This window comes from Aquarana catesbeiana, linkage group LG08 (assembly GCF_042186555.1).
Source record: "Aquarana catesbeiana isolate 2022-GZ linkage group LG08, ASM4218655v1, whole genome shotgun sequence".
In the NCBI taxonomy this organism is placed as follows: domain Eukaryota; kingdom Metazoa; phylum Chordata; class Amphibia; order Anura; family Ranidae; genus Aquarana; species Aquarana catesbeiana.
In genome coordinates, this window is record NC_133331.1 from 275,767,312 (window position 1) to 275,789,675 (window position 22,364).

At 43.3% G+C, this 22,364-nt stretch overlaps 1 protein-coding gene across 1 annotated transcript; it reads left to right on the plus strand.

The window, feature by feature from the left end:
• Nucleotides 1-1,081: 1,081 nt before the first annotated feature.
• LOC141106511 (uncharacterized) lies at nucleotides 1,082-17,851 on the plus strand. The gene is made up of 5 exons (XM_073597331.1): nucleotides 1,082-1,223; nucleotides 7,869-8,027; nucleotides 8,826-8,963; nucleotides 12,690-12,813; nucleotides 15,600-17,851. The coding sequence occupies exons 1-5, from the start codon at nucleotides 1,212-1,214 to the stop codon at nucleotides 17,165-17,167; spliced, it is 2,001 nt and encodes a 666-aa protein (XP_073453432.1). The 5' UTR covers nucleotides 1,082-1,211; the 3' UTR covers nucleotides 17,168-17,851.
• The last annotated feature ends 4,513 nt before the right edge of the window (nucleotides 17,852-22,364 follow it).

Genomic DNA, 22,364 nt, shown 5'->3' on the forward strand with positions numbered 1-22,364 from the left:
AGGCGCAAGAAGAAAAGGAAAACGCCTCTTGTTCAGCCGTGTCCCCGTTGAAGGAATTACGGCGCCATTTTGGCGTAGACCACCGATGCTTTTCTGCTTTCACAAAGCAATTGAAGAATCACAGAGAACTTATTTTACACAAACGTAGCAACAGAGATTAATGTATGGAATCTTGCCGCCACTTTTACTGCAAATATGTGTTCAAAAATCATATTTTCACATTTTGCTCAGCTTTATATCACCTAAATGAGTCAATTTTACTTCAATGATGTGTTTTACATAAAAACGTTCCACATTTACTCAACTTTATGTCATCTAAATAAAAGTCTGCAGGTCCCAAACACAACTATTTGGACATTTTTAATGTAGTTCTAAACACGAAGATACCGTCTAAAAAGCTGTGAGGGAAAATGTCTCCAAACCTTGCTATTATCGCCTCATGAAGGCGCCATTTTGTTGAAGCCACTGTTCCATTCATATTGAGGTAAACGAGCCACAGAATAATGGCTCCTGTAGTAAAGACAACTTTGGTAAAGCAGCTTTTATTCATGTATAAGAAGGAGAATTAGCTGAATTTCAGCAGACACCGTTTGATATTGACTGTAGCCATGTTATGTGTAATCTTTGTGATGTTTTGTCTCTTTGGACGTCAGGAAGTTGGGAAGTTGGAGTCCAATGCACTACAAGTGCCAGAATCCTTTAGTGTGGGAAGATCACTTCCAGGGTGCTGTTTAAGCAGCCTAATGGAGGTGGTTGTATTTCCTATATATGCTGTGCCTATTATGTGAGTTATTCTTGTAAGGAAAGCTGTAAAGAAAATGTCTACAAACCTTGTTATTATAGCCTCATATAGGCGCCATTTTCTTGAAGCCACTTTCCATTCATAATAAGGTAAAAAGAGCCACAGAAAAATGGCTCCTGTAGTAAAGACAGGTTTGGTAAAACATATTTATATCAAGTATAAGAAGGATAATTCGGTGAATATTAGGAGACACCGTTTAATATTGACTGTAGCAATGTCATTTACCTTTTGCATTTGAAGAATTGTGATGTTTGGTCTCTTTGGATGTCAGGAAGCGGAGTCCAATGCACTACAAGTCCCAGAATCCTCTGAAGTGGGAAGATCACTTCCAGGGTGTTGTTTAAGGGTGATTGCCTGCAGTGTTATGGAGGTTGTGTTTCCTATATATGCTGTGCCTATTATGTGATTCATGCTTTGGAAGGTAAGCAATGCTCAGTGTTGTCTATTGAGCTGACAATCCATTCTTCCTGTGGTGGGGGGAGGGGAGCTGTGTGTATGACAGGACCCATTGGAATCAAAGCACAACCAGGAAATGCATTCTGAATTCCAGAATCTCATGCTTCACTAGACATCTGTTGTCCTTGCTGTACATTATTCACTTTGTTTTGTTCAAAAGTTCTGTCCATGCAAAAGTAAGATTTCAGTTTTAGGTGGTGTTTGGCTGGGTTGAGTTCAATGGCTTTGGCAATGGACTCTGGCGACAACACATCCTGGCGCTGTTCCTGATCAACTTGGGAGTCTTCCCGTTCACCATAATAGAAAGCGAGTGAGGCTTCCCTGGAATGTCTGTGGACTCGGGAAAAGCAGAGATACCAATGGAGTCCCCGAGAGACAGAAGAAGACTTCACCTCGCCAAGGTCCAGGAAAAACTGGTTCTTGGAAGGAGTGACCCTTTAAAACCTCACAGCAAGAGTAGATTTGGTCTAATTCTAGGAGTCGGGCTTTAACCTCATCCTGCCCACCCCACCTAGAGTTGCCACCTCATCCCTTTAAACCCAAATACGTATTAATTACACAGGTTCTGTGGCTAATTAAGGTAGTAATTAAACTCACTTGTTGCCTTATTTGCATTAAATTACCCCCAGAACCTGTGTAATTCATATGTGTTCTGGTTCAAAGGAATGAGGTGGCAACCCTAACCCCACCATCTCTTTAGGGTAGGCTTACCACCTCCATCCCTTTAAAACCAAACACATAATTACACCGGTTCTGTGGCTGATTAACTACCTCAATACCGGGCATCTAACTTTCACCCCCCTTCCTGCCCAGGCCATTTTTCAGCTTTCAGCGCTCTCACTCTTTGACAATTGCGCGGGCATGCAACACTGTACCCAAATGACATTTTTATCCCCACAAACAGAGCTTTCTTTTGGTGGCATTTGATCACCGCCAGGTTTTTTTTTTTTTTTTTTTTTTTTTTTTTTTTTTTTTGAAAATTTTGAAAAAAAGAAAAAGTTTTTCTTGGTTTCTGCCATCAAATTTTGTAAATAAGTAATTTTTTTTCTTCTTCACTGATGTGCGCTGATGAGGAGACAGTAATAGGTGGCACTGATATGTGGTACTGATGAGCACTGATAGGTGGCACTGATATGTGGTACTGATGAGCACTGATAGGTGGCACTGATATGTGGTACTGATGAGCACTGATAGGTGGCACTGATATGTGGTACTGATGAGCACTGATAGGTGGCACTGATATGTGGTACTGATGAGCACTGATAGGTGGCACTGATATGTGGTACTGATGAGCACTGATAGGTGGTACTGATGAGCACTGATAGGTGGCACTGTAGAGTTGCCACCTCATCCCTTTAAACCCAAACACCTTTGAATTACACGGGTTCTGAGGCTAATTAAATGCAGATAAGGCACCAAGTGAGTTTAATTACCACCTTAATCAGCCACAGAACCTGTGTAATTAATATGTGTTCGGGTTTAAAGGGATGAGGTGGCAACCATACTGCACTGATGAGGTGGCAGTGATTAGGTACTGATAGGCGGCACTGGTGGGCACTTATAGGCAGCATTGATGGGCAGCACTGAAAGCCAGCACTGACTGGCATCACTAATGGGCACTGATTGCTGGCACTGGTGGACATGGATTGCGCTTTTTTTTTTTTTTTTGTAATCCGGGCACTGATGATCAGTACCCTGATTACCTGTTCTGGTGCCCCCTTCGAGGAGATGCCACTTATCGGCTCTGTCAGTGTGAGGAGATGAGAGCCGATTACCGGCACTTCCTGCGTTTACATGTGACCAGCTGTGATTGGACGCAGCCGATCACACGATTAAAGCTCTTTACAGAGTTTGGGATCACGCCGTGCTGCGTGCCCCCCACGGGCGCGGCAGTTTGGGTGCACCATCATATGACGTCCATCCAGAACGAGAGCTGCACCGTCCCGCCGTCATTTGACAGTGGCAGGGTGGTAATTGAACTCGCTTGGTGCCTCATCTGCATTCAATTACCCTCAGAACCCGTGTAATTCATATGTGTTCGGGTTTAAAAGGATGAGGTGGCAGTCCTACCTTTTAGGGGCCGGTTCACACCAAAATGCGCATGTTCTTGCGTATGGGCTGCCGAATGCACTTAAGACCCCTTTCATACTGAGGCGCTTTACAGGCGCTATATCGCTAAAAATAATGCCTGTAAAGCGCCCCTCCTTTCACTCTAATGTGAAAGCCCGAGGGCTTTCAAACTGGGGTGGTGCGCTGGCAAGATGTCAAAAAAAGTCCAGCAAGCAGCTTCTTTGAGGTGCTTTAGGAGCTCCTAAAGCGCCCCTGCCCCATGAAATCAGTGGCGCCCCAGCCCATTGAAAGCAGTGGCGCTTTGCGGGTGCTTTTAACCCTTTTTCGGCTGCTAGCGGGGGTTAAAAGCACCCCGCTAGTGGCCAAAAAGCACAGCTAAAACGACGGTAAAGCGCAGCTAAAAACAGCAGCGCTTTACCACCGACTCCCAGGCTCTGCAAATGTGAAAAGGCTCTTAAGGATGGCAGGGGCAACTTTTTAAAATCCCACTGCAGTACCATGTGGTTTGGTGGGCGCAAACACCCGCATTTTGCTAGATATGTATGAGATGCCATTAACGACAGCGTGCTTCAAAAAAGGGACAGGAAACGCACCTTTCCTGCACCGTAAGTGGTGTGAATGGGCTGTTAAAGCGGAACTAAATCCTGGTAACTGTAACATTGGTTGTGTCCTCAACCAAACTGTCAAAGCATCACATGGCTGGAGTCATAACTGATCACGTGCAGCACCATGGCAGCTGAGAATCAAACAGAGGCCAAAAGGGCAGCTTCCTTGGCTGAAAACAATAGGAGAGTTTAGTTCCACTTTAACTCTCAAGCAAGCAACTGATCACGTGTGTGTGGCATCAGGACAGTTGCAAAATGGCAGCTTCCTTAGCTGAAAACGATTATTTTTTGCTAGAAAATTACTTAGAACCCCAAAATAAATATATATATATCATTTTTAAGCAGAGACCCAGGAGAATGAAATGGTAGATGTTGCATTTTTTTATGTCACACGGTATTCGCGCAGTGGTTTTTCAAACACAATTTTCTGGGAAAAAAATACACTTTAGCAAGATTTTAATGCACAAAACACAATATAATACCCATTTTTTTTGTAAAATATAAAAGATGATGTTATGCCGAATAAATGGATACTAAACATGTCATACTTTAAAATTGTGCATGCCTGTGGAACGGCACCAAACTACAGTACTTAGAAATCTCTGTAGATAACGCTTTATAAGCCTGTACAGGTTACCAGTTTAGCGTTAGAGGAGATCTCGAGCTACAATTATTGCTCTCACTGTAACAATTGCGGCGATACCTCACATGTGTGGTGCAACACTGTTTACATATGTATGTGTTTGCATGCGAGCATGGGGGGGCTGGGGACACTTTCATTTTTAATTTATTTTTTTATTTAAATTTTTCTCCTTTTTTTGGGGGGGGTCTATTAAACCAACCACAGATCTCTCCTCTGCCCTTTAAAAGCATCTTCTCAAACCCTACACCCCTGGTGCCCAACTTGCAGGCTGGAGGCCGGATGTGGCCCTTTGACATTTTTTTGTGCAGCCCTAGGGGCCCCTGCAGACACTAATTCTGTTTTTCCCTATTGCCCTGTTATAATATTGAGTTATAGTAGTCTCTTGTAATATGTCTCCTAAAGCATGTCCGCAATCTCTGGCAACTTATATAGCATGCTCAGTCTCTGAAAGTCTCTTGCAGCATGTCTGCAGTCTCTGACCATCTCTTGTATCATGCCCATAGTCTTTGACTATATGCTGTTGTGTGTCTGCTGTCTCTGAATATTTACTGAATGTTATGTGTGGCCCTTGGGTGATGCCAGGGCCTCACTTGAGGCCCCCATATCAAGAAATTTGAACACCACTGTCCTACACCCCCCACCCATATCAAGGAAGTTGACCACAACTGTCCTACACCCTTCCTTCCCCCATATCAAGAAAGTTGACCACAACTGTCCTACCACCCCAATCTCCACTGTACCCCCCCCCCCCCTACCAAGTCTACGCTGTACTCTGCGGTAAATAGCTTCTTCTGCCCACACAGCCAGTGTGTGGCCCTTTGCGCGATGTCGGGGGCTACATTTGAGGCCCCGCCATAATAACATTGGCCACCACAGTCCTACACCCTCCCCCCCCCCCCCCCCCCACCCATATCAACATAGGGGACCATCACTGTCCTACACCTCCCCCCGCCTCCCCAAGTCTCTGCAGTACTTACACTACAGGTGTGCAGCCCTTTGGGTGATGTTGGGGGTTACACTTGATGTCCCCCCATGATAAGAAAAATGACTTACACTGTCCTACACCCCCCCACCCATATCAAAGACGTTGACCACCACTGTCCTACACCCTGGGTCTGCACACTTACTGTGCCCATTATGAGGGGTTCCCACCATCCCGTTGCTGAGTTCCCTGGTCTGCACATCTGCTGTGCCCATTATGAGGGGTTCCCACCATCCCTGTGCTGAGTTCCTGGAGCTGTGCACCTGCTGTGCCCATTATGAGGGGTTCCCACCATTCCGTTGCTGAGTTCATAGGCCTGTACACCTGCTGTGCCCAATATGGTTCCTACTATCCCTGCAGTTTTTTTTAATTTATTTTATATTATGGAGAATATAATAGAAGGAGCTGGACATGAACATCCAAAACTGCAAGGTGGAAAGGAACAGAATATGAAGATCTCATGGAGTATCCAAAACCTAAAAGAAGCCGAAGGCACGGGGTCAAGAGGTTCCAACTATAACTAAAATATCACTTTTGGGTAGATTGATGCTTTATGGTGTCCTTTTATGAAAGTGCGGTAAAATACCGCTTTTCAGTTCTCAGGCATTCTCAGAGGAGATCGCTCTCCTCTGAGTGCCTGTTTATGAAAGTGTGTAGATCGCTTCTCATGTTGAGTTGAGGAGCGATCTACAAACGCCGGGAACTCCTGAGAATGGCTCCTCTCACTGTAATCTCGTGTGATATAGTGGGATTACACGATGAGGAACCATAAAATACAAAAGTTTAACACAAATCAGCACACATTATTCCCCAACATATTAATAAAATAATAAAGATAAATTCCCCCTACACAATATACATTAACCTAATTATAAAAAAAACATTGTTTTTATCAATATTTAAAGATCATACATGTCCCTATTTAAATGTGAATGGTGTATAGTAAATGAATGTAATGCACATATGTAATGCAGCTATACACCATTCATATAAATGCAAAATACATTTATAATCATTAAAAAAATAATTTTAATAAAGTATACAAGTATAAATATTTATTAATAAATTAAAATAAAATATATTTCATTATAGATAAACATAAAAATTGATAAACTGGTGCGATGCGAGAACACTGCGAATCCACTGCGGGTTCCCGCATCGCACCGACTCACATGTCAGTTCACACTGCCATATGCGAATCGCTGGGGAGTGTCAATACATTGTTAAGGACACCCCCAGATCAGCTTGCATATCGCACTGCGAACTGACAGTTCGGACATGAATCGGATCGCATATGTGTGAACACACATGCGATCCGATTCTGGTCCGAACAGAAAAAAGGGTCCTGTGCGTGTTTGCACCGAATGCGGTGCGATATCAGCCATACTATCTGTACAGCTGATATCGCACCGCACAGACATCGCATGTAATGTGAATGGCAGTGTGCTGCAAATAACATGCGATGCCTGTGCGATGTCCGGCATCGCACAAGTGTGAACTGGGCCTAAAAGTTAACACCCCCAAATCAGTTCGCATATCGCAGTGCGATTTGCAAACTCGGACAGTAATCGAATCGCATGGGTGTGAACACCCATGCAATCCGATTCTGCTGTGGACCAAAAAAGGGTCCTGTAAGAGTTTGGTGTGAAAACCCGCACAGGAATCACGCTGGTTCACGCATCGCACAAGTGTGAACCCAGCCAGAGACATGAACATCTAAAAAAAATATATATATATATATGTGTGTGTGTGTGTGTGTGTATATATATATATATATATATATATATATATATATATATATATATATATATATATATATATATATATATATATATATATATATATATACACTATAAATTCCTATCCTGCTGGTTTTGGGGTGTGTAATGGTGGGGAAGGTGTGCTCTGACTGGTGAAAAAAAGAAGTCAAAAGACTTCTTTCTTTCTCCAGAATATCAGCCAGTTTCACGCTTCTCACTCTGATTCTCCACTTCTGAAATGGTGAATCAGAAAGTGAGAATTCTGTCACAGATCGCCAGTGAGGTGTGGAGATCGCACCTTCATAAACTGGCCGTTTCTGTGAATTCTCACTCTGCTGAGATAATCAGCGGAGAACATGTTCTCCGCTGATTATCTCAGTTTCATAAACTGGTAAAGCGCTGAGATCAGCGGTGAGACTCGGGATCGCCGCTGATCTCAGTTTCATAAAAGGACACCTATGTCATCTCAAAATCTTTGTTTTAATGCAATATTGTGTCTTTAAGGTGAAATCTGCATCTAATCATATTAAATGCCATTGTCACAACTTAGGTTTCTGTTGCCCATCAGCAAGACATTCCGCTGCCACACAGACACAACAATTGGACTGGCTCAGAGTCGCCCAGCTGTTCACTTACAATGGACGAGAATCACGTGACTGAGAGGATACTAAGCCTCACATTGGAGATCATCTACCTGCTGACCGGAGAGGTGAGGAGGATTCTGGGAGGTCACATGACATCACTCTTATCTCTATTAATAAAACACAGACCTGACCAGAGAGGTGAGGAGGATTCTGGGAGGTCACATGACATCACTCTTATCTCTATTAATAAAACACAGACCTGACCGGAGAGGTGAGGAGGATTCTGGGAGGTCACATGACATCACTCTTATCTCTAATAATAAAACACAGACCTGACCGGAGAGGTGAGGAGGATTCTGGGAGGTCACATGACATCACTCTTATCTCTAATAATAAAACACAGACCTGACCGGAGAGGTGAGGAGGATTCTGGGAGGTCACATGACATCACTCTTATCTCTATTAATAAAACACAGACCTGACCGGAGAGGTGAGGGGGATTCTGGGAGGTCACATGACATCACTCTTATCTCTATTAATAAAACACAGACCTGACCGGAGAGGTGAGGAGGATTCTGGGAGGTCACATGACATCACTTTTATATCACAAGAGGGGTCAAAGAGCCAAAAAATGTATACCTTTTACCTGTTCCCACTTTTTTCTTATGTAAAATGAAAGTTTAGGAGCTCGTTTACACGTGAAGGAAGGAGTTCCGCTCCTCTGAAAAGTGATCAGCGCTTGGAATGCTTTTCAGAGGTTTTTGACAGGTGGTGATCAGGTGATATGTTACCTCCTCACCGCTTGTTTTAAAGTGTAAGCTCATCTTTTCAGAGGCGAACTAAGACTTTTACATGGAAAAAATGATTGCCTAAAGTTATGAATTGCTTTGTTATCCAGTAAATGACAGATAATGTTTTTCTAGGGTTGCACAGTTGTTAATAAGGCCAGCGAGCGGGTGACACCTCGCAGCCACCCTCGCTTCCCCGAGCGATCCAGCAAAATCAACTCTAAGAAGATTCTAGAAGTCACTCAGAAGATCATTGAGCTGCTGACGGGAGAGGTGAGCGGTGCCGAGAATTCTGGGATATTATCCAATAGACAACTAGTTCTGAAAGTAGAAGTCTAGGAAAAATCATGACAAGCAGATCTCCAATAGCACTGTACAATTTGTTTTGTTTTTTTAATAATCAGACAAATATTACCTTGTGCTACTGTTGGGAAGAAGCTGGGGGTGGAGCTGGAAAGTAGAAAGTGCAGGGTCTGGAGGAGGACCAGAGAAGGGCTGCGGAGGTGAGGCAGAGATAAGGCGGGGCTGTGGCTGCACAGAGAGGTGCAGGATCTGTAGGAGGAGTTCTGTCCTCTCTGCTGCCAACTGCTGGGACGAGGGAGGGCAGAAATGAGCCTCTCCTCAGTTGCATGGAGAAACACGGGATCTGTAGGAGGAGTTCTGTCCTCCTCTCTGCGGCTGAGACGGAGGGGGGTCAGAGACGAGAGGAGTCTTTAGGAGGAGCTCTGTCGTCCTCTCTGCTGCTGACTGTTGAGATGACGGAGGGCAGAGACAAGTCTCTCAGCAGCTTCATGGAGAAGCGCTGGATCTGTAGGAGGAGTTCTGTCCTCTCTGCTGTCAACAGTTGAGACAAGGTGAGGGCAGAGACTAGGGGGGTGCCACAGCTGTAGGATAGCTGCAAGGGCCTAATGAAATGGCCTGGGGGGGGGGTTGGATTCAGGCACTCCGCATTTCTGGTCTAGGGAGAGCTGAAGATTACTCCCCTGACCCCTTGCTCCAGCACTTTCCTCCTCCTCCCTGAAGTTCTGGTCTGTAGATGGGACCTTGGTGTCATCACGTGCAATCCAGGCTACTAGTCCTGCATTGTACATGGTGGGGGTGAACATGCAGCTGCAGAGGGGAAGCTGCAGGGGACCGGTCACATGGATCAAGGGAGCCAAAAAAACACTTGCCCATCCCCATTTATGGCATTGCAAAATTACCTTGTTAATTTTTTTGGAAAATTAATATCTGGACATATAGGGTGGAATTCATAAAGAGTGTCAGACTTCCGTCACTCCTCTGCAAGTGCTTGCAACAGATTTATATACAGTGAGGGGAGAAACGTATTTGATCCTCTGCTGATTTTGTACGTTTGCCCACTGACAAATAAATGATCAGTCAATAATTTTACTGGTAGGTTTATTTTAACAGTGAGAGACAAGATCAACAAAAATATTCAGAAAAACGCATTTCAGAAAAGTTATAAATTGATTTGCATTTTAATGAGTGAAAGTATTTGATCCCCTGTCAATCAGCAAGATTTCTGGCTCCCAGGTGTCTTCTATGCAGGTAGCAAGCTGAGATTAGGAGCACTCTATTAAAGGAAGTGCTCCTAATCTCAGCTTGTTACCTGTATAAAAGACGCCTGTCCACAGAAGAAATCAATCAGATTCCAATCTCTCCACCATGGCCAAGGCCAAAGAGCTGTCCAAGGATGGCGGGGACAAGATTGTAGACCTACACAAGGCTGGAATGGGCTACAAGACCATCGCCAAGCAGCTTGGTGAGAGGGTGACAACAGTTGGTGCGATTATTCGCAAATGGAAGAAACACAAAATAACGGTCAATCTCCCTCGGTCTGGGGCTCCATGCAGGATCTCACCTCGTGGAGTTTCAATGATCGGTTTTTCGAAGAACAGGAATCATTCCAGAGCTACACAGGAGAATCTTGTCAATGATCTCAAGGCAGCTGGGACCATAGTCACCAAGAAAACAATTGGTAACACACTACGCCGTGAAGGACTGAAATGCTGCAGTGCCCACAAGGTCCCCCTGCTCAAGAAAGCACATGTACAGGTCCATCTGAAGTTTGCTAATGAACATTTGAATGATTCAGAGGAGAACTGGGTGAAAGTGTTGTGGTCAGATGAGACCAAAATCAAGCTTTTTGGCATCAACTCAACTCGCAGTGTTTGGAGGAGGAGGAATGCTGCCTCTGACTCCCAAGAACACCATCCCCACCGTCAAACATGGAGGTGTAAACATTATGCTTTGGGGGTGTTTTTCTGCTAAGGGGATAGGACAACTTTACCACATCAAAAGGACGATGGACGGGGCCATGTACTGTCAAATCTTGGACAAGAATCTCCTTTCCTCAGCCAGGGCATTGAAATGGGTCGTGGATGGATAGTCCAGCATGACAATGACCCAAAACATATGACCAAGGCAACAAAAGAATGGCTCAAGAAGAAGAACATTAAGGTCCTGGAGTGGCCTAGCCAGTCTTCAGACCTTAATCCCATAAAAAATATGTGGAGGGAGCTGAAGGTTTGAGTTACCAAATGTCCGCCTCGAAACCTTAATGACTTGGAGAGGATCTGCAAAGAGGAGTAGGACAAAATCCCTCCTGAGATGTGTGCAAACCTGGTGGAGAACTACAAGAAATGTCTGACCTCCATGATTGCCAACAATGGTTTTGGAGACCTTGCAGGTGCTGCAGCATTTCAGTCCTTCACAGCGTAGTGAGTTACCAATTGTTTTCTTAGTGACTATGGTCCCAGCTGCCTTGAGATCATTGACAAGATTCTCCCATGTAGTTCTGGGCTGATTCCTCACCGTTCTCATGATCATTAAAACTCCACAAGGTGAGATCTTGCATGGAGTCCCAGACCGAGGGAGATTGACAGTTATTTTGTGTTTCTTCCATTTGCGAATAATCACACCAACTGTTGTCACCCTCTCGCCAAGCTTCTTGGCAATGGTCTTGTAGCCCATTCCAGCCCTGTGTAGGTCTACAATCTTGTCCCTGACATCCTTGCATAGCTCTTTGGCCTTGGCCATGGTGGAGAGATTAGAATCGGATTGATTGCTTTTGTGGACAGGCGTCTTTTATACAGGTAACAATCTGAGATTAGGAGCCCTTTAAGAGAGTGCTCCTAATCTCAGCTTGTTACCTGTATAGAAGACACCTGGGAGCCAGAAATCTTGCTGATTGATAGGGGATCAAATACTTTCACTCATTAAAATGCAAATGCATTTTTCTGGATATTTTTGTTGTTATTCTGTCTCTCCTTGTTAACATAAACCTACTATTAAAATGATAGACTGATCATTTCTTTGTCACCCCCATCGCAACGCATTTTACTGAGGTGACTGACCGCCCTGTGAGCGGGATGAAACATGTCGGGAAGGGAGGCGTGGCCTGGATGGAGCCAGGCTGAAGCCGGTTTCTTTTTTTGCACTTGGGCTGAGCTGGTGTACAGCGGTTGGATGTTTTCTTATTAGGAGAGTCATGTACCTGTTGGAAACAGGTGGCCAGAGTGTCCCTAATGCACTTTACATCCTCAGAACAGTTTAGGAACACTGAGCCTGATAAAACCAGCTGTTACTGCACTCACATTGACAGGCACATCAGCCGAGAAATTTTTCTTGTGGGGTGGGTGGAACCTGATGTGCACGCTCGCTCACAAGCTGGGCTGTGTACGTCTGTAGACACACAGAGCGTGGCTCAGCCTCACCCCCGCTCTCTGCTCCACAGGATTTGATTGACAGCAGCAGTAGCCAATGGTTTCCGCAGCTGCCTCTGGGAGCAGAGAGAGGGGAGAGAGTCCCTGCAGACGGACACAGCTTTGGATTGAGTGAGGATTATACAGGGGGGTGAGGGGGCGATACTGCTACTGAGTCATTTTTACCTTTAATGCAGGGCATGCATTAAGGTAAAAACAATGTTATGTCTTTACAACCACTTTAACTATGTAACTATACTGTATATGATAACTGTATCATTGTTTGTGTCAGGTTCCTATAAGGTGTCAGGATGTCACTGTCTATTTCTCTATGGAGGAGTGGGAGTATATAGAAGGACAGAAGGATCTCTACAAAGAAGTCATAGCAGAAAATGCAAAGCCTTTTACCTCTCAAGGTTAGCTAAGACCCATTCATTATCCTGTTTTGTATACACTTTCTTTATGATCATGCTAAAAAGCAGAATGTTTTTTTTTGGGATGATGTAATTATAAAATATTGCCTGTAAATATTTTATAATGTAATTTCCACCAGCAGGAGCGGGTCTTGGATCATCACATACTTGGTAGGCTCTTCTTAGCTGCTTTGCTGTGAGAAAACCTGTTTACAGAGCTCAGGAGCTTAAGCTGAAATTTGACAACTGCAACTCCATGAGTCAGAGAAATTACTACTCGCTCTTTCTTCACTCCCTACCCTCTAAGTGGCTCAGTGCAACAATTCAATTATAGAGAAGGAGCCTAAAAAGACACAACTATACTCATTTTCCAAAAAAATCCAACAAATGTCCTGTAACCCATATGCCATAGATAAGAGATACCCTATATTACATTAATTAGAAGGCATAAAATACTAGTTTAATTGACCTCTGGAAGTTTTTTGCCTCCTTCATGACCAGACCATTTTTTGCTATTCAGCACTGCACTACTTTAACTGGTAATTGCTATTATGCAACACTGTACACATATGAACACTGTACACATATGAACACTGTACACATATGAACACTGTACACATATGAAATTATTATAATTTATTTCACAGAAATAGAGCTTTCTTTTGGTGGTAAATGATCACCTTCTGGGTTTTTGTTTTTTTATTCTATAAATGAAAAAAGGACGTCAATTTTGGGCAAGAAAATATATTTTCTACTTTTATTATAAAACATATCCAATAAATTCACATTTTTTTCATAAATTTAGACCAAAATGTATTCTGCTACATGTCTTTGGTAAAAACCAAACTGCGTTTTTTTTTGGGGGCACTATACTATCGGGGTTACTGGTATAGTTCTGATTGTAATCAAGATACTGATCCGTACAGGCACTATACTGCTAATGGTGGTGATCAGTGACTTGTAGTGTGACTGTGATAGTGTAGCTGGAAATCTGGCACTAACAGACACTGGCTGGGAGGGGCACTAACTGATATTGATTTCACTAGTGACACTAATACAGTGATTAGTCATAATAATACTGTATTAAAGACACTGGTTGGGTGACAGGAGTGATCAGGAGGGCAATCAAGGGGTTAACTGTGTCCCTAGCAAGTGTATGTGTGCCGCTTTTACCGTAATGTATATTGGGGGAGGGGTGTTTATAACAACCTCACACCATTTGAAGCTATCATGCCCATTGCAACATAACAAAGGAAGAGAATAATATATTGGGACTTTAAATATACCTCCACAGGTAAAGAGAGACAAAATAATTACAAAGTATTCAGCTTTATTGTGACAAGCATTAAAAGTATAGAGGTTGAGACAAACCTTAAAATCTGAATGATTTCACAGTATCATAATGTAAAGACATCTATATCACTTGTCCTCAGACAAAAATTGTCAGGAAAGTTAGTCTATGAAGGTCCAATGAGATCCTTATCTGAAGGTCGACGTGTTTCACGGAATCATCTGCTTCATCAGGACTTTGGCTCTCCGATATAAACAAATTGGACACTGAAATCATATTTAAAAAAATGTATGTTAGGAAACATATAACACAAGCATCAACATAATGTAGACACTAATGAACAATTATCGTGAAATATCTTATACCCACAAAAGACCAGAGAAAAACGAGTGTGCTGCTTTTACTCACAGATCATCTGGCTGGGCCTCTCCTTTCAGTTCTGAACGATAACTGATAGCAGGGAGAAATCCAGCCAGAGCCTTTGTGTTGTGTTTTTAAAAACACACAGATCTCTGTGCTCTGAGTGGCCACCGTCGATCAGTATGGCGAACTCATGCTGTGTCCAGTGACAGCATAGATGAGCAGTGGGCACGCGCATGAACCCCTCTAAACCAGGAAGTGCCTGGGGGAGCCACCCACCAGCAGTAAGTGTACTGTTGGCGGATGGCAAGCAGTTAAAACATATAAATTAAAAATTAGAAATGAACTACTTCCCGACTATGCTACAGCCAAAAGACAGCTGCAGCTCAGTCTCCCAGTTCTGGGAGGGCTCCATGGACGTTCTTCCAGAACCACGCCTTCTGGGGTGCCCATCCAGCCCACTCTGAACGCTGTGTCCTTTGGACACAGCTGATCAGAAATAGCGGTAAAGGGCCAATCACAGCGGACCTTTACCATGTGATCAGCTGTGTCCAATCACAGCTGATCATATGTAAACAAACTTGTGGGTTATCAGCATTCCTTTCCTGGCACGCTGTCACAGCATGAGGAAAGGAGAGCCAGTAACTGGCAATACTGACAGGGCACATTTACATTTCATCAGTACACTTATTATCAGTGCCGCCTCATCATTGCCCATCAGTACTGCCTCATCAGTGCCCATTAGCGAAGGCGAAAAATCACTTCTTTGCAAAATTTTATAACAAAATCTAAGAAACACTTTGGGTCTTTTGTCCCAAATTTGCTGTCCTTTTTTTTTCGTTGTTTAGCAAAAAATTAAAAACTCAGTGGTGATTAAATAACACCAAAAGAAAGCTATTTCTGTCTCAAAAAAATTACAGAAATGTCACATGAGTACAGTGTTGCATGACTGGGCAATTGTCATTCAAAGTGCAACAGCGCTGAAACCTGGCTTGGGCAGGAAGGGGGTGAAATTGGATTGTAGTATTGAAGTGGTTGAACAAAATTACTTGAAATATTAATTGAAAACTCAATTTGGCTAAAAATTACTGTTTCTTCTTAAATTCTTAAAAAAAAACATCTCTTTATTCGTTTCCAGGTGAATCAGAAGTCGCAATCTCCCACAATGATCATAAAACGCACAAGGTACACTTTGACGAGCAGACGATCTCCGACCTGTGCAAGCCGAAGACCAAGAACTGTGCAGAGGCACCAAAAATGGGTCAATATGGAAAAACCCCTGTGGCCTCATGTACAAAATACACGCAGACGGAGCTTGACCAGGACAGGGAAGAGTCGTCTTCTTTCCATGAAGACAATGATATAATTTACTCTACGCCTGAAGATCCCGTAATTGACCGTATAACCGAAATTCCAAAACCGCTTGAAGAACCCAATTGCTCTGATGACGAGGACTGTCTGATGACCATCGAACCTGAAAAGGAGATGGAAAGCGACGTGGTCCGAATTCGTTCTCATCCACAAACGGTTCAAAAATCTGCTGAGGTTCATGACCATCAGTCTGTGTGGCCCCAAAATTGCGTGTCCACCTATAAGAAGAGTCATACGGCCCTAAATCTCCCAGAGATGGATAACCCATCAAACTGTATCTTCGAGGTTTCTTCTTTATGCCCAGAGGAAAGCGTTACCCACATGGACGTATATGCAGCTTCTAACAGACGACCAGGGCCGTATAGATTGGCCCAAACCCCAGAGGAAGCCAAGAACGTAATGTTCACCAACATCTTCACCCCCGCGGACCTAACTCAAGATGAGTTAACGAGCATCAAGCAAGAGTTGGTTACTTGGGAGGAGGAAAGCCTCTCGTTTCAAGAAATCTACCTACCTGTGAAACATATACAGGATACTACAGCAGGAGGGGTGCTAGCAAGCCGCAGCAACAATTTACACGTCAACTTTGCTACCACCCATGTTAAGATGGAACATGGAGAAGAGGACAACGTGGAAGATTTTACACCTCAAGAACCAGCTCAGGATGCCTTTGTGGACGTTTGCATAGAAGAGGATAGCAAGGACTCAATTAATACTGAAGAATTAGGCAAAAACCAGACTTTGCTGAATTATACAGGCTTTGGGGAGAACTTTAACAGTGGGCTTGGTTACACCACCCAACCAATGTACAACTGCCCAGATTGCAAAAGATCATTCTCCAACAGCAGCAACCTGGCCAAGCACCAGCTGCTGTGCCGGGGCCGGAAGCCACACGTGTGCTCGGGCTGCGGCAAGTGTTTCGCCAGCGCTTCCTACCTCGTCATCCACGAGCGCATCCACACCGGCGAGCGGCCGTTCGCCTGCTCTCACTGCGGGAAGAGCTTTTCGCGGAAGCCGGACCTGGTCAGACATGAGCGCATACATACTGGCGAAAGGCCGTTTGCGTGCCCAGACTGCGGTAAACGCTTCACCAGCGTGTCCAACATTTTCATGCATAGGCGCATCCACACAGGCGTCAAACCTTTCCCCTGCTCGCAGTGCGGAAAGAGGTTTATTAAGAAGTCGGACCTGGTCCGCCACGAGAAGATTCACTTGCCACAGAGACCCCTGCCTTGTCCGGAGTGTGGTCAACTTTTTGGATCCAATCATATCCTGAATAAGCATATGCTAAGCCATGCCGGGGGGATGCAGGTGGCTTTCCAGGGAGGAAGCTGATTTAAAGGGGAGGTCCTCCTTAAAAATGATAGCTTAGTTTTGGGTGGGTGCTGGTAGATCCAGTATTCCACTAGCACCTTAAAGGGCCAGTCTGCCAGGAATTTATATTTTGGTGTTTGGTAAATGCTGAAGAGTTAAACACCTGAAAGTCTCTTATATCTCTCAGGGACTTGGGTAAGATCTCAGCGCTGAGTTCCCAAACTGTGTAATAGTTTGTGAGGGCAGTACAAGCATTTGGCGAATACATTTGAAAGCATAGGTGGATGCAGAACGATTGTAAGCAAGCATTCCAAAAAATATCCAAAATACCATTTTATTCCTTAAAAATTGCAAACCAGGCAGACAAAGCTTGGTGCTGTGAAATGGGCTTTGGAAGAACAAGCACACCTACGGATACTTGGGCATTTTTGCAAACAGGACCTTGTCTTTCCATGTGCTTTGAGAGAATGCAAAAAGTGCTTTGTTTACATTCAGCATATCCATGTCTGCAACTGCAGACAAGGACTGAGAAAAACAAGGAAGGCGTCTACGCCATATAAGTAAGTATGCAAAGAACTATGGTCATGGGACTTTGTGTGAGGCCAGCCACTTAATGAAGTAATGGTGCAAAAAATACATAAAATAAAATGAAAATTAATTTATTATACAGACATAATTAAAAGTGTTCTCCAAATATAGCTGACATTCATATAATTAATAAAATATCATAATGTATAGATACTTGATGGCATTTAAGGCAGGTAGATGATAAATATAAGTTATAAAAAGTCAGACTGTTTTGACATGAAAGAACTTGACGCGTTTTGAGGATCCATCCTGTCATCAGTAGTGTATCGTCAAAGGTATCTATAAGTATAGATGGTAAAAGGTGGCGTATTAATAGGGATTGCCTATGTTGAACAAAGAAGGGAAGATGTAGGAAAGAGAGGGTCTAACACTTACATGTCAGTTCATGGAATATACCAGTGTTTCTCAACTCCAGTCCTCAAGGCGCACCAACAGGTCATGTTTTCAGGATTTCCACTATTTTGCACAGGTGATTTGATCAGTTTCACTGCCTTAGTAATTACCACAGCCTTTTCATCTGAGGGAAATCCTGAAAACATGACCTGTTGGTGCGCCTTGAGGACTGGAGTTGAGAAACACTGGAATATACGATGGCCCAGCTGCTATTGGAAGAGGGGGGGTGTCCAATATGATGTCCCTTTTCATTGCGTCTAGCATGATGTTGGCAGGGGGCATGCCCAGGATCTTGGGTATTTCTAGCCGAGGCTGGCCAGTCCATCACTTATCTTGTTCTGATCACTAGAGACGCACGTTCACATCAGTGTACTCCCTGTCATCACATATGTACGTTTTTTTTTTTTTTCTTTACAATCATTTTGTTTTTCTGTTCTCATTCACTTTGGTTTCCTTGATGCGCCTACTCACCTTGGTTTCTTATTGGTCTTTTTAGGGTTTGACCACTATACTGATATTCACTGGTTTTGGTTCACTACAACAGCATATGCATGGCTGTGGTTGGCTTTGGATTCATTTTTTTCTTTCCTTTTCACACTTTGGTCACATTTTTATGGCCTCTTCAGGCTTTGCTGGACACACCTTGTAGGTATCTGCACACTCTCCTTGCATTCATGCATTTATATTATCTACACATATAGTTTTTGTATCACGGCACATATTATTATTATTATATATTTTTTAGAGTGGTGCAGATACAGATGTGTTTCCTCTTTTCCATGTTCATCTTCATACAGCACGGTAATCTGGCCTGCCAATCAGCTGTTCCCATGGCCTGGGATGCATGCCCCTGCCTCAGCCCCGGGGCTGACATCATATTCGACACCCCCGGTCTTCCCCTAGCAGCTGGGCCATCATATATTCCATTAGCTGACCCTCTGTCTTTCCTACATCTTCCCTTCTTTGTTCGACATAGGCAATCCCTAATAATACACCATTTTTTACCATCTATACTTATAGATAGATACCTTTTGACATTACACTCCTGATAAGAGGATGAATCCTCAAAACATGTCAAGTTCTTTTATGTCAAAACAGTCTGATTTTTTTATAACTTATATTTATCGTTTACCTGCCCTAAATACCATCATGAATCTATATATTATGACATCATTTTATTATATGAATGTCAGCTTTTAATGGAATTTGTTTCAACAATTGCATCATGTATTTGGAGAACATTTTTAATTCTGTCTGTATTATAAATACATTTTTCATTTTATTTTATGTATTTTTTGTACCATTACTTCATTAAGTGGCTGGCCTCACACAAAGTCAAATGACCATAGCTCTTTGCATACATAGGTATATTAGGGATGGGGGCCTGTCACTGTGGTTGTGCTAGATCATATTTTTCTTGCGTCTACTCCATATACTGCTCCAATTACATGTGGTATTTGTGGTATTCACTAATGAAATTATGATTTATATGCTGCAGTGCACTCATGTAATCCAGTTAAGATCACTAACTGCTAGCAGCTGGCCCAGGCATAGGTTTAGCTAAGCTCTGCCCACACATGTGACCTTAAACAGCCAATTAGCCAATTATCCACTTGAACGCAATACAAATATTTATGTTGCGGCTTGCGGCTTTCAAGTGGTATACCGGGATTATTACTTGCAGCTACAGGCTTATTCCCGGTATTGCTTTTTTCTCTCGGTGCCTGGCTTGTAGTTTGTAAAAGCAACCGTAGCAGCTAATTAGCTGCTGGATTGCTTTGAAAAAAAATATGTGTTTGAAAACACGCTGTGCAAATACAGTGTGACGTAAAAAATTGCAAAACCCACCATTTTATTCTTTAAGGCCTAGTCTTAGAGCCCTTTTACACTGGGGCATTGCGAGTGTCGGCGGTAAAGCGCCATTATTTTTGCATTGCTTCACCGTCATTTTAGCCGCACTTTTCGGCTGCTAGCGGGGCGCTTTTAACCCCCCCGCTAGCGGGTGAAAAAGGGTTAAAAGCGCCCACAAAGCGCCGCTTCCCATTAATTTCAATGGGCAGGAGCACTTTAGGAGCAGAGTATACACCGCTCCTAAAGCGCCTCAAAGAAGCTGCTTGCAGGACTTTTTTGACATCCTGCCAGTGCACCGCACCAGTGTAAAAGCCCTTGGGGTTTCACATTGGAGAGACGGAAGAGGCTCTTTGCAGGCGCTATTTTTAGCACTATAGTGCCTGTAAAGTGCCTCCAGTGTGGAAGGGATCTTAAAGCGGTTATGGAAAGCAGAATGCACATCTAGATCTGGAATGCCTTCCTGCCAACATGAAAGTCATTAGAGATCTAGAAATCATTATCCTATAGGTCCTGGCACTGAAGACTTTGAATCAAACAGACACAGGTAATGGATGTCATCCTGGTCACAGGGCAGACTACAGACAGGCTGAACGTAAGCAATGAAATGTTTGCACTGGACAGTAATAAAAGCTCTCAAAGTACAGGGGAGAAAAGTAGAGATTATATTTATGCTGGGTATCCCTGGATAAATAAAAAACGTTAATGTGATTTATATGCTGCAGCGCACTCATGTAGTCAATGAAGATCACTAACCGCTAGAAGCAGATATCCCATGCATAGGTTTAGCTAAGCTTTGCCCACCTATGTGACCTTAAACAGCCAATTATGGAAAGCAGAATGCACATCTAGATTTCTAATGCCTTCTTCATTCGCAGGGCTGGTCTGCACACACGTGCTCCCTACACTATAACTAACCTAATACAAGAGCACATGTCTGCAGACCAGCCCTGCCAACAGGAAAGGCAGTAGAGATCTAGGAATTAATATATTAATAGCTGGCACTGAAGACTTTGAATCAAACAGGTATAGGTAACAGGTGTCTAAATTATAATCCATCCTGGTCACAGTGCAGACTGGAGACAGGTTGAACGTAAGCAATGCAATGTTTGCACTGGCCAGTAATAACCGCTCAAAGTACGGGGGAGAAAAGCAGAAATTTATATATTTTGCTGGGTATCCCTGGATAAATAGTTAAATTGCTGCAAGCGTACAGTTCTTCCTTAGGGCCTACCAACATGACAACTACAGCCAATAAAAAAATGTAAATATTAAACATAGAGCTTGTTTAAAAATGTTTAGGATGCTTTAGAAGCTCTGCGAAGAATGAAATGAATATGTATGTGTGACACTGCTAGAATTTTTGTTCACATTTTTGAGGTGAACTCTCAAAAAACGTAGAGGTTTAGCTCATACAGGCTCCTTTACACTATATATTCCTATGAAGAGTCCAGCAGGGAGAGCCTGACAACACATCTAGGAACAAAACTGTTCCAATATGCAGCGGCATGAGGCAGAGTTGGCGTTCCTTCAGGGAAAGTTACCCCAATGTGGGGGTACTGAGAGGCTTTTTATAAATTCAGTAAGCAGTAGACCACATCGGCATTTACTGAACACCAAGTTATGCTTTTTGGGTGGACTAATCCTTTAATTGAAAATGATGGAAACTAAAGCATAAGCAAGCGTTGTAATTCCTAATTAGGAATAAAGTGGGCAGGGCAAAGCCAGTAGGATCGGGTGACAGACAGGTCAGTGCATGCTAGCCTCACCATGTCTATAAGGTCGTTCAGGATTGACAGAACAACTGACTCCTAGGTTGTATACCTCAGGGTGGAGAGTTCCCTGTACCGCATGGGTTGGCACTTATTAAAGCTACTTATCACTACTCTTGAACCTAGTGCTTTATTAGGTACACCTATCTTTTAAATCCCATAAAGATACATGTGATCGGCACAATATTAATATATTGAGAATGTGAAAAGGATGCCTAGTTGGTATTAAAGAGCTTAGGGTGTGCACCAAGAGAACATTTTGGTGTGTTTTGTGACCATGCTGGACCAATAAATACAAGACTAGGTACTGGTGCATGCACTGTGGAGTAAGCCTTCCTTCTGGGGGGCTAGTACCCAATGAAGAGGGGAGCCTATTACTGTCTTCTACCTCTCTCATGGTGACAAGGAGGACCCACGACAGAAAACTCTTGGATGGGTGTAGAAGAGCACCCTGTACAAAGGTTCATACCCTTCAAGAATCTATTTGAAGTGTTTATTGAAGATAACTGGTAAAGGCAACGCGTTTCAGAGGAATGCCTTCTTCAGAGTAGGAATAATGAATGTGAGTAAGACCCCATACACGCTATACAACTTTTGTTGTCTGATTTTTCTTTAGA